At 39.0% G+C, this 13,578-nt stretch overlaps 1 protein-coding gene across 1 annotated transcript in view; it reads left to right on the forward strand.

The window, feature by feature from the left end:
- The window catches only part of LOC125893208 (proline-rich transmembrane protein 1-like), a 34,101-nt gene extending 23,451 nt beyond the window's left edge, over nt 1–10,650 (forward strand). The window contains exon 3 of the mRNA XM_049583767.1: nt 9,450–10,650. Coding sequence (XP_049439724.1) covers nt 9,450–9,602 — 153 coding nt within the window. The 3' untranslated portion in view covers nt 9,603–10,650. The remainder of the gene's footprint in view (nt 1–9,449) is intronic.
- The last annotated feature ends 2,928 nt before the right edge of the window (nt 10,651–13,578 follow it).

Below are 13,578 nucleotides of genomic sequence, written 5' to 3' on the forward strand. Positions count from 1 at the left end.
TCGTTTGCTCAGATTGATTAAGCTGTCTTATCACGTTGAAACTGCAAATATGTTTAGTTTTTTTAATTAACTGAAAGCATCTTGGAGACTAAGAAGACAGAGTGTTCATGACAGCTTCTTGATCAGGTTGACGTTACCAGGATGTTATGTAATCGCCCTTTGCTTGCTACATCCAGCTTTCAAAGATGCCCTTGTTCCTATCAACCAATGAGTACTCAACATTTTAGAAATGAACAACACAGTCATTGACAAAAACAGTAATACAGTGTTATTTGTCCAGTTGAAATATGTTATTTAATTAAATTTAATGAATAAAAAAGAGACTATTTAATTAGAGGAAACTAAAAATAGATAATAGTATTTGTGAGTCAAATTTGGTCAGTTGAAGTATTAGCTTGACATTTTGAGAGACAGTTAAGTTTCTTTATTGTCATTGTATAAAAACATTGAAACAGCAAGCATCTCCCTAGGCCACACATAGCCTAAGTATTAGATAAAAGTGGTAATAAAAATAAGATAGAATAAAGTTGTTTAAAATGAATACTGAGAAGATAGTCAGCCCTTCCAGTGAAATACAATAAAATAGTCATCAGGAGTAAAAAAAAAATCAAAAATAGTAAGCACATGCAGACATGATTCAGAGTTCTAGTCTGGGGTTATTTATGACAGTGGTGAGGAGGAGGGGAGGTTGGGCTGACACAGGAGGGGTGTGTGCTTTGTTGTGCAGCCTGACTGCTGGAGGGAATAAATGCTCATCACTCTAGTCCTTGTTTGGATGGGAGATCTCAAAGCCACAATTAAAATCTTCCTTTTTTCACCAAAAGTAACAACCATGTACAGGTTTTTTAACTGCAAGAAAACCCACCAAAAATAGGCCCTAGACTACCATTGTCAGTGCACTTACTTTACTTCTAGTGTGTCATGTTTGGTGTTACGAATGCACCAGAAAACAGGTTAGTAAACAGTAGAATTAGCATGGCGCCTGGAGAAATGTTGGTGTTGTTACTATTTTTTATATCTGTTACTTATTCAGTCTGTGGAAAATTAGCACAGCCTCCTGGGTGTCATATTTTCATCACTGCTAATCGGAGCTGGAGCCGTTACATACCCATGACTACTGCAGAGATGTTTGACCTGTGTGTGAATGCTGATTGTGACCTTTCCCATTCAATACAAAAGCCAGATGTTAGTGGGTGTAAGTGGGTATTTTTCCAGTGGGAAAGGGGCTTAACTTAATATAACCAGTTACCTAAGCAAAGCTAGCTGTTTCCTCCTGCTTCGATTCCTAAGCTAACTGTCTCCTTGCTGAGGCTTTATGCTTAATGGACAGGTATGAGAGTATTTCTTCAATATTTAAGGTGATGCTGACATTGCTTATACATCAGATAGTAACATTTTAGCAACATCTTTCTTGAGCTGCCTGTGAATTGTAAAGAATAGTGTTGGATTGGGACATCGTCCTGTTTATAAATCATGCATGGCCGTGGGGACAGAGCCACAGATTTTACAACAGGAGGCAGAGCCAGACAGCTGCTGCTAATCATGACCAGCTTTACAAAAGCAGACAGGGCCTTCTCACGACACCTACAAAACACACACACACACACACACACACACACACACACACACTCAGTCGTATACACAATAGGGGTGTGTGGGAGTGAGAGTAGGAGTTTGATTTGATTAAGACTCTGGACAGCTCTCTTGTTAAAGGCGCAGGGCTCCCTGTATTAGATTAGTCATTTAAATTGGACCACAGGTTTCTTGCGTTTCCTTTTTTAATCTAATATCACGTGTTTTGGGAAAAAAAAAAAACTTTGTCATTTCCCTTTGAAGAAGTAATTCCTCTTATGTCCTTTTATGGAGTTTTGCTCCCAGCATTGAGGTTCCATTTTACACAACAAGTGTCTGAAAACAATCGTATTCAATCTTTCAGTTCCTTCTGCATTTGCACACCAAATGGTGCATGAATAGTGGAAATAAATAAGGGATTAAATCTGGCTTCACCCGCTCAGGTTGTATTGTATGAAAAGGGTGGTGTGCTTCATATTGACTGCTCTCTATGACCAAATCCTCAAAGCAAAACTTGCTTTGTAAATCTGACAAATTACAGTTTACACAAAGGAACATGTAACCTGTAATGATTACTTTCATTTGCCTCTCAGTGGTTGACAAACGGCAGAACTGTTTGCAGATCTGTTATATGGTTTGGAGCAGGTCGACTCAAATGCAGAACACAGGAGCTCAAAAAGATGAAGCTTTATTTCAGGGAAACAGCAACTGAACATCACACAGCCAAATCAAGAATCCAGCCAAGACTGAAGTGAAAGCCAGGACTTAAATACAAACTAGTCTGATGAGGGGGTGAACTGCAGGTGGAGAAAAAGGGTGGAGGAGCTCAGGTGAGATGAATAAGGTGATGAGGCAGAGGAACAGGCAGGGAGCTGATTGGCTGGGAAAAAACTCAGGAGGAGGGAATGATTAATGCAGGGCAGGTGTGTAGCTGGGGAAATAAGGCAAAGGCAGACGCTGTTTACACGTTGCTACGTTACTATGTTCATAAACGGACATTTCACTGGCCTGTAAACGGCCTCGAAGAACAGGTGAGTGAAACTAATGACCAAGGCGGGAAAACACTCAGAGGCCATTTACACGTGGCTGGCTATTTTCATAAACGGACATTTCACTGTCTCCGTTTTCAAAAAGATCTTCGTTTACACTTACCCGTGTATATATACACAAGAGCATGCCAAACCTGTAGGTGGCAGTGTAACGAGAAGCTCAAGCCTTCCATGTATCCATTGTCACCATAGCAACATAGGTCGCACTTTTTACACAGGCGCAAGTTCCAGCACATACTGTGACGTCGGCTGCCTATAGCTCCGTTTATCTCAGTTTACATGCAAACGCGCAACCGGAGTTTTCCAAAATCTCCACTCTGGCCGGAGTTTTTAGAAAGACTCGTTTTCAGAGGAGAAATCTGCGTTTGCGTGTAAACGAAGGGCACAAACGAAGGAAGATGACTCCGTTTATCAAAATCAGCATGTATGTGTAAACGGCCTCTCAAAGACAGGAAGTAAAACCAGACATGACACATGAGGGGCCTTTCCAAACCACTCCGTCTCGGAGTGTCAGTCCGTTTGTAGTCACCTAAACAGCTGAATGAAGAACCCTACATCAAGGCGTAGGGTGTCAATACAGTGGCAAGCTTTGGGAAAGTAAAATTACTCCCATTTAATGTTGTGTTTGCATCACTTTTGATTCATGCTGCTGTTTACCAAATTTTTGGTAGCGTATATTATGCATTTGCCATTAAAATAGATAAGCTTAATGAATTAATAAGTAAATAAATAAATAATACATAAAAGGGAACAAAACTTATCCCTGAGATTCACTGGTGCCATTGCTTGTCTTTTACTTTTGTAAACACTGTCTCATTTCTCACTCTGATGTTTATACACTGCTCGTTTTTGCAACAGTTCCTGTTACACTTTATTATAAAATAAACATGACTGTCGTTTTATAGACACTAGAGAGGCGTAGATTTGATCCTAAATACAATGTAGCATTTAAGGTGTTATCTAAGTTTAAACAAATTACATTTCTCGGTAGTCATGTGGAACTTTATTTGTTCAGAGCTTCCTGCATGACAAACACAGTTCTGCATTGTACATGGTCAGTAAGCTGGCATAGGTGCAGGCTCGTTGTGAAGGGTTTTATAACCCACCTCCACTCCTCAATAGCTGGTTTGGGATGGCACTTTATGTGGCTGACACAGAGTGAAAGTGGATAGGGAGGTGTAGGAGGCGGTTTGGGAAAGGCCCGAGGAGTGAATGTACAGGAAATAGCTTTAACATGAATGAACCTGAAACATGGAAGAACACAAACAGGAAACCCACCAAACAAAATCCTAATACTAATGAAAGCCCTGGATCATGACAGTCACAGCCGCAGGTTGGTTTGGAGTTTTTGGAGTACCTGGATGCTACAGACTGTTTTTACAGACATGGCTGTTAGTCCATGATCATGTCCTCAAAGATAGGAGTTTTTGGAAAAAAAAAAAATAGCAAAATTGTTTTTAAAGTCTGACCGGAGAGCTGTGTTTTCAAAGTTAAAAAACACAGACATTGTATAAATGAAAGGCCTAGAGAAGTTCAGAGAAAAAGATGCATTTTTGGATTGTATCCATATTACTACTACATCATTGATAAAATTCATACATGTCCACACTATACTACTGTGGACATGTTCTCAGTCAGGCGATTCCACCAAGCCATGCAGGGACTTAATGACACTAATGATGAACACTCCCACTGAAATGTTGTGCTGGCTAAAGCTTCACCTTAAAAACTGAGCAGTCTGGATGTTTTGCCTGCCAGTACTGAATTTGTCCCTTTATGTACTGCCTGGACAAGTAAACATTCAGTTAAAGGCGGGGTCAGCGATTTTGGAGAAAGATTGTTGCTGTTTGAACCCAAACAAATACACAGTTAGCCAGATTTACCGTCCTTCTTGCTCCTACTGCCTTTCTTTTTATACATCTGTGGCCTTTCCTCTGTTGTGTGCACAAACAATAACATTGACGATTGGCTTGAATCATGTTTTGTGTCCCAGTTTGGGCCACTTTGTTTCCCTTTTACAGAGCCAGGGCTGTGTATGACTGCGAGCACACTATGAGATGTTGACTCAGTCTGTCAAAAAGTGCATTGGATTAAAAACAATGACTGCAACTTAGTGAATATTGGATTGCCAGGTAGCCAAAAACATGGCGGCAAATGAATGCTAAAGCTTCTCCTTTGCTGATGTGTAAAAAAACATCAGTTTGCTAACATGCTTGTCATCATGTCAGTGTTGTTATTGCAGGTTTTTAAGTTTTATTTTTAATTCATAAGGAAGACATACGCTTTTTCATTTCAGTAAACTCAGGAGTTTCATTGCTTCAGCCGCACTTGGTCTGGCATTACCAGTAGCACATGCTGGCTAATGTTAGCTACTGTTAGTTAATTAAAGATATTGCTGTCTAACTAACATTATTAAGTTGAGTGGCTGACTTTACAGTCATTCTCTACTTGTACTGCCATTTACCATTTTCCTGTAATGGCCACAGTGGCTGTTGTTCAGCTTGGGTTACATAATACAAATACAGGGTCGTTTACTCCTTTTACAGTGATGTAGTACAGGTCAGGCCCATACTATATTACAGTGTCTCATATGGCCCGTACGAGCACCCCTATATACGAGTGCTGCAGATTTTTTTAAATGTTATTTTTAAAAATATCCGTCATGCTTACCTGCACTATAAACTGTTGAATAAAAATGTAAATCAAAGTTCAATAGACCACATTTTATATTTACTATTTCTATTTCTGCTATTGTTAACCACAAAAATGACAAAAAACACAGTCACATTCATGTTTACATTTGTTCCCTGAGTGTTTCTGCCAGAAATGTTTTGCGGTGGTCAAGGGGCACATAGCTGAAAAGAAATTATTTTAAACAGGTACATTATTCAAAAAAGTTTGAAAACCACTGTTATACCAGTCCCTCCAGAAAATCTTGCGATCGCAATAATTAATGCAAATTCAACGAAAGTCCACAATATTTGCAGGGGCTTGCAATTTTTCAAAAATCCCGTGATTTTTCCTCATTTTCCAGCTGACAGGTCTTTTGAAACGTCATCAAACGTGTCATCAAATCACGCAAATGGCATTGCAGTATGGAGAAACGCTCTGTATTGACATAAGAATTTGCGCTGTTAAAATGCATACAATATGTGTTGAATTTATTGAAATGTTAAGTTTACAGAGGATGTAGCTTACATGTTGTTTTACAGTCACATTGTCTGTTTTGAGAGCTACAATATTCACTCAGGATTTTTTGCAACATTATTGGAGTCCATGTTTTGAAACTAATTAAATAAAACTAAAGAAGAGAACTATAAAAACATTTGCAGCTATTTTTGTAATATTCAGTATGATAATTATAGCAAGTGATTACACAACTTTTTTTTTTTTGGAGGTAGTAGTTTAAAAAAATCAAAATAGAAATTCTCCTAGTTTCATTAGCTGCAATTTTTGTCATTTGCTGAAATTTCCCGCAAAAAAAAAAATCACATAAAAATGCTGCAATTTGTATCGCATTTTTGACAAAATTGGCCGCAAATTCAAAGGTTTTTTGCCGCGAAATCCTCAAGGGACTGACATACTTTGATAATGTGATGCACATGTGTGGTTATCACAGATTTAGTATTCGGGCTGGGTATCATTTAAAAACTTAGTATACCAGTACCCTTAAAGTGATACTGATACTCGTAGAGTATTGAGTATTGTGAGTAATTTCCTTTTTGGTACTTCATTTCATACTCATTATGTTACAGAAGCATTTAGTTGAGTAAATTGCCACCAGACATGGGACAAGTTAATTGTTGGTAGCCGATCTGTACGTGTATGCGTCAGAGTTTCAGTAAACACAGGTGTCGGTTATATGCAGAGGAAGTGTGTGTGTGTGTGTGTGTGTGTGTGTGTGTGGGTGTGTCGATTACATCAACACATTCTCAATCTGACCTTGTCACATATTTAGACTTTCCACGTCCATGTATGACGTGCAGGGTACCCTGGGTGTGTTGGTTGTTGACGTTCTGAAACACCATGTCAAGTTTGTCAAATTAAACGTTTACATACTGTCTCTTTCAAAATAAACACACAACGTCGATACAACACCGCAAATTGAAGTTATTTTTTCCTTCAACAACAAACACACGTGGTTGGGTTTCAGAAAAAAAGAACAGGGGTTGGCTGTAGAATCTTACAGGATTGTGAACACTGCTTTCTCAGGTGAAAGTCTGTGTCTGTCGTTTGTTGGTTTCTGATAACACAAGTCACTGCCCAAGCGCTGGATTTCAGCAACTTCAGAGTGAGACAGGGCTCATTATATGCATGGGGAAGTGGACTTAATAGTGCAGTGGGGCATATCGGCATGCTGAACTGCCAACTCTGCCGAATACACTGCACTCGACTTCACCACACACTGTATGGATGTAGCTGTGGGCCAATCACACATCACGTTAAATTGGAGAATGCTTGCTTTGATTGGCCACAAGCAAAGTCATACAAATAGTCATTTATGGATTGAATGCAGGTATCATTTGACGGGAGAAGGTTAAATACTACTTTGTTATTTCTGTCGATACCTATGGAGTAAAGATACCCAGCCCTATTTGGTGCACAGAGTAACATTTACCTTATGAGGGGAAAAAAGTCTTGCACAAAAAGGTTGACATAAAGAAATTTGCATTGTTTGTTTGTTTGCTTGTTTGTTTTAACAATATTTTTATTGAAGTTTCAAGTGCATATCAAAACTTATGTCAAATATGTGTGTATATATATATATATATATATATATATATAAATCCCCTCAAACAGTCACACATTCACACAGACAAAAAATAAAATAAAATAGAAAAATAAAAATAACTAAATAAAATGAACAATGGCAACAGACGTCAAACTAATGAAATAAAATAAGACAAATAAATAAAATGAAATAGAACAAAATAAATGAAATAAAATAAAAGCCAGGATCATTACATAACTTTGCTTTTCAGTCAGTGCTATCCGTTTCGTTGGTAAAGAAGGACATAAATGAGTCCCAGATACAAACAAACTCTGTTTACATTTAACAATGTATGTCAGTCTCTCCAGTCCAAGACAATTAAATCATTTAAATCCATCCTGTGTAGCCATAAATGGTGTATCTGTTTTGGGATTGAGCCTTTCTTCTTCATTCAAAAATAACAATATTGACTGAGATTTGTTGATTCTGTATCCAGAGAACTTGCCAAAGTTTTAAATGAATCAAATTTTGAATACTGTTCTTCAGATTTGTTAAGAAAAAAATACATCATCAGCATATAATGCTATATGATGCTTTATGTCCCAAATTCTAATACCAGATATACTGCCCTTGCTGCAATCACGAGGGGTTCTATTGCTAAAGTGGAAAGCAGAGGAGACAGTGGGCAGCCTTGCCTGGTTGAGCGTTGTAAACTGAAAGGTTTAGAAATTGGGTTTGTATACAATAATTTAATCCATTTGAGAAATGTTTCACCTAATCCATATCTAGGAAGCAGATCAAAAAGGTATTTCCATTCTATTCTGTCAAATGCTTGTCTACCGTCAATTGACAACATTGCAGTATCTTTTGCATTATTTTTCTCAAACAGCACATTTAAAACTCTCCTAATGTTATGGAAGCCTTGTCATTTTAATACAAAACCATTTTGATCATTATTGACCAATTGAGGAAGATATTGTTCTAATCTTTTAGAGAGAGCTTTGCATAACATTTTTGTATTGCATCCCATTAAACTAATGGGCCTGAAAGATGAACAACTGGTTGGTGATTTGTCAGGTTTTAATATCACAGTTATCATAGCTAGTCTTAACGATGGTGGAAGAGTTCCTGTTTTATGTGATTCATTAAACATATCTAATAAAGGTTGCACAAGTTTCTGTTTAAACTTCTTATAAAACTCTATAGGTATCCCATCAGGACCAGGTGCTTTCACACTGTTCATGCTGTTCATAGCTTCAGAAAAATCCTCTACTGTTAATGCACCATCCAGTTCTTTCTTTTCATCTTCAGATAGGCTCTGAAATTGTAGTTGATCGAGAAATGCTTCTTGTTGTTGTGTAACTCGCGCATATTCTGACTTGTATAATAATTCATAAAAGTCTCTGAAGGTAGCATTAATTTCCATTGGGTCTGTTGTTAAATCGCTTGACATTGTCATTATACTGTTGATTGTTCTTTCGGCTTGAATTTTCTTAACCCGCCAAGCCAGTAATTTGCCTGGCTTTTCTTCCTGATCATAGTATGTTTGTTTGGTCCATAAGAGGTTTTTAGCAACTGTTTCAGTTGTTAGTTTATTGTATTCAGCTCTCATTACTGTTAATTTTTGCTGTTTGTCCATGTCATTATTCTCATAAAGTTCTAATTCTGGTGTTTTAATCTGTTTTTCCAATGTTTGTATTTCCCCATTGTATTATTTAGTCTTGGAGCTTACTTAATCATTTCTCCCCTTATATATGCTTTAAATGCTTCCCACTTTACACTGGTGGTTGTTTCACCTGTGTTTAGTAGGAAATAGTTATCTATCCAGGCTCCTATGAATTTAAGAAAGGATGGATCTTGCAACCAGTATACTTGAAACCACCATCTTGGAGAATGTTGAGTAAATTTACCCAGGCATATTTCATTGACACGGCTGCATGATCACTAATCACTATGCTGTCATACCAGCAGTTTGTGACATTAGTCAGCAATTCAACAGATATTAGAAAATAATCAATGTGTGAGTACGTTTATAAGTAGAAGAAGGACAGGAGAATTCTTTTTGCATTTTTTGACCTCACTCATGTCTAATTTTAAACATTTTCTCTCAACTTCAGGCCCGTGAAGCCAACCATGTTGGAGACCAGATGGGGGCGGAGAGGAGCAGTAGGATGGCCAGGACACTGAACCATGTGGCCCTGGGAATCGGCATCGGGTTCATGGTCCTCACCATTGTCTATGTAGCCGTGATGTCCAGCATGTTTAACTAAATCTGTTTCAGCATCTTTCCTATATTTCCCCGTTCTCATTCTACATCAGGTAATCGGACCACATCAGGAACATTATTGGTCATCAGGACGAGTTTGTTAAAAATTTGTAACACTGAAGTCATCTGATTGGCTAAAAGACCTTTGAAAGGTTGATATATTAATCAACAATAGATGGCCAGGTAATCCTTTACTCTCCAGCACTGTAGAGTAACCACTACAACCTTCCAAAGATTCATATTTTTCCAACAGTTTTTGTCTGTGATGTGCCGTTATTCATCAGAAATCAACACTTTTTGTTTTTGACACAAAGTTAATTGCAACTTGGATGCCTTAAGAGTTCCGCCTTAATTCAGTGTTGCTCCTCCTCATGTGGAGACTGCAAGTGTTATCCCAAGAGACTTTTACATGTCGTGTTCAAATAGCAAGTGAATATCAGTACACAGTTTGTAATGTGTCAGATTTTATTTTGAGATAAGCTTTGTGCAGAGAATTGTCCGATTGTAGGATGGGCCAAATGTTGCTGCCCTTTCAACTGAATTGTTGGCTGTAAATATGCACTAACACCATCTAACCCTTGAAAACGTATACTAACATAGAATAACATTTAAAAAAATAACTAACCAAGGATACTCAAAAATATTCAGAGTGGTGGAGATTTACCCTTGTTTAGCTCATGCTTAAGTTAAAGAAGTAAAAGAAGGAAAGCTGAGTCTGTGTATCTGATCTGAGACACTATAAGCTGATCTCCTCCTCTTCCCAGTCATTTTTGAATTGCACCTCCTCTTTATTCCAGCTGAACACGAATGCCTAGCTTCACACAAAATCAGCAGGAACTTTGCAACAGTGGAGCCAAAATGGCTGACACCACCAGCTGCTCGATCGGCAGCTAAGGCTCCATTCCAAAAGCATAGTGTGTTATGTATGGCCTGGGTGTTGTTTGTCATGTAATGTCTGTATGTTCTTTTCGTAACCAAATCTGAAAAAGGAGAAATTCACTGTATAACAAATTTCTTTATAAATAAAGTATAGTATGTTAAGAGAAAAACAACTTGTAGTGTCTGGTCTATTTGGAAATATCAGGGAAGCGCCAGAAGATCTAGGTCTCTCTTTAATTGGTTTCCGTGAGGTATGTGATGACCACCAGAGGCTGGTCTGAAGCAGTGTACCAGATGATAACTGTACATTCTATAGTCAAGCAAATATTTCCTTATATTTTAAACATTGGTGTCTCGAGTTGTCATCAAATGCCTCTGTACAGAATTTAAATATTAAATTGGTAATTTTAAAAAGCACACACTCTCAAAGGTCTGTTTACCTCTAACCTGTTTCTCAAGTTACACGGGGAAAAAGAGGCTACCTGCCAGTGTCAAGTTTCAGAGATGAACTAAAAAAATGTGATATCATCTCATTCCACTGATAAAGTACGGTCACACATGAGCGAATGCAGACGATTGACTAGTGCATGCCAAGGTGATATTTGTGCTGAATGTGGACAGTACAGAGAACTTAAGTAAACTTTCTAACTAATGTTACTAAAGAAAGGCACTCTTGCGCTTCAGCCAAAAACACTGAATCGGTGCTCACAGCACAGGACCAAAATAGGAGACACTAAATCAAGTGGGCCACTTCAAAAAATGACTGAACCCAAATGAAAGGAGGCTGGAGCACTCGATAAAATTGCAAAGCTTTTAATAAGGTGCAAACAAACTGACATTTCGACGCTACTGCGTCTTCTTCAGAGTCGAACAGGTATTGATAGAACAATGGCAGTTAAATACACACATCCTGAAACCAAACGGTCTCTCTAACCCTAGCTCTAATGTTACTTACTCTCAGCTAGGCAGCATCTCTAATGTGGGGCAGTTTGGATTTTTCATGGCCGATACATTCACTATAAGCAGGTTAAACACAAAACCGTCACTGTCACCTTCATATGTACTTGTTTGCTATTGGTTGAGGCTGCAACTTCACCATTCAGAGTTCATCTATGTTGAACTAGTGTTGCACGGTGTAGACCGCGGTACTTAAACACCACGGTACATATGATACCATAACGTTGGTACCTCATAGTACGACTACTGTGGGATAAGTTCAAACTCCAATCTCACAGGGTGAGTGTCCATGCGTCGTCCAATAACGGCGGGCGCTGGCCACCTGGCACTCAGTATGCTGCTGCAGTGGTTTGTTTTCCAGTGACATTTCAGGTATTAGCTGAGCTATTGAATATCTTTAAGCAGTGAAAGTTATTGTTTATATCTTTTTACTTGTAGGCAGTGATTTGTTTTCCACAGAGCTCTACAGTGCGAGCATTTTACTCGCATTTGCGACTAAAAATAGTTTTGTGCGAGGAAAAGAAATCATTCAGGAGCAGCTATGCGAGTACAGAATTCAACCAGCAGCAGAAACGAAAGGTGAATCCTGCCAGTTGTGGGTTGAACGGGGGTCACAGACAGGAATATGATAGATAACGCGGTTTACCGGCGACCGAGAAGCCCGGCTCCAGGTCCAATAATTTCCTCTTTGTTGATGTCATGATGACTGCCCAGAAGTATCTTAACCACCGAGCCGTGGTGGCACACAGGTATGTGACGTGTCAGAGGAAAGACGAGCCATTCACATTTCCCTCTTTGTGGCACGTAACGGTCCACAAACCTCACTGCACTGAAGGGACTGTTCTTAACCTATCAGAGGAGGAGGGTGGCTGGTCTTTTATTTGGTTCCTTTTGCTCACATTTAACAGAAGTGAACTGGAGGCAAATAACCAGAGTGTTAATATTACTCATGTGTGAACATACCTTTATGCAGATGACACGCAAATTTACCTGCCCTTTTAATGGAAAGATGCAAACTCTTAAAAAACGTTGCAGCGTCTCATGGAAATCAAAGCTTGGATGGCCTTAACTTTTTTAAACTTAAAATGTCCAGTGTGGGGTTTAGGAGCATCTATTGGCAGAAATGGTGTGTAATATTGATTAGTTTATAACCACCTGAAAATAGGAATTATTATGTTTTTTGTTACCTTAATTTGAGCTGTTTACATCTGCATACGGAGCGGGTCTTTTTCCATGGAGTTCGCCATGTCGCTTCAACCGTAGCCTGGAACGGAAAAACCAAACACTGGCCCTAAATAGGGCCATTCACATTTTCACATCAGTCACCAATGTCCTTCTTCATGCTTGCACACAGGAGTTTCAGCTCTGCAACCTCACTGCAAGATGCCAAAGAATCCTACACACTGGACTTTTAATTAGAGTAAAACTGAAGCCCTGATACTTGGCTCTGGCTGTCCCTGTGATGCCCCTCATGTGGACCTGCATTCCTCATAAAACCCACTGAAAAAATCTGGGTGCAATAATGGGCATATACACTGTAGATAAACTCAGTGATCAAACCAATCTTTTTCCAGCCGAGGCTCTTATCTACGCTCAAGTCCTTTTTACCATTTAGTGATTTTGAAAGGGGCGTACATGCGTTTATCTTGACACGACAGGACCACTGTAATGTACTCTTTGTTGTTGTTAGCCAGGACTTGCTCTCACGCTTGAGGTTGATCCAGAATGCTGTAGCTTGCCTTTTAACAGGAACACGCAACTGAGAGCACATTTCCCCTGTACTGGCCTCCCTTCACTCCCTGTGTGTTTTGGGATTGATTTTAAGATTTTATTTGTTGCCTATTAATCATTAAGGCTCCAGCTTATCTCTCTGACATTTACAATAACACGCCCTGTCAAGGCCACTCGGGCCTGCTGACCAGTTGTTTCTGGTTGTGCCATGATCAGTGTTGGCGCACAGGGGAGAAATTCTGGAGCAAGTTGCCTCTGTATGTTAGGCTGGCCCCTACACTGCCTGTTTGTAAATCTTTAATTCTGAAGTCCTTGGCTTTTTAACTGGTCTTTGTGTGTTTTGTGATTGTACAGCACTTTGGTCAACTGCCATTTTTAAATGTGCTTCATTAAAAAATTGGATTGGAGTTTTA

This window comes from Epinephelus fuscoguttatus, linkage group LG8, assembly GCF_011397635.1.
Source record: "Epinephelus fuscoguttatus linkage group LG8, E.fuscoguttatus.final_Chr_v1".
Taxonomy (NCBI): domain Eukaryota; kingdom Metazoa; phylum Chordata; class Actinopteri; order Perciformes; family Serranidae; genus Epinephelus; species Epinephelus fuscoguttatus.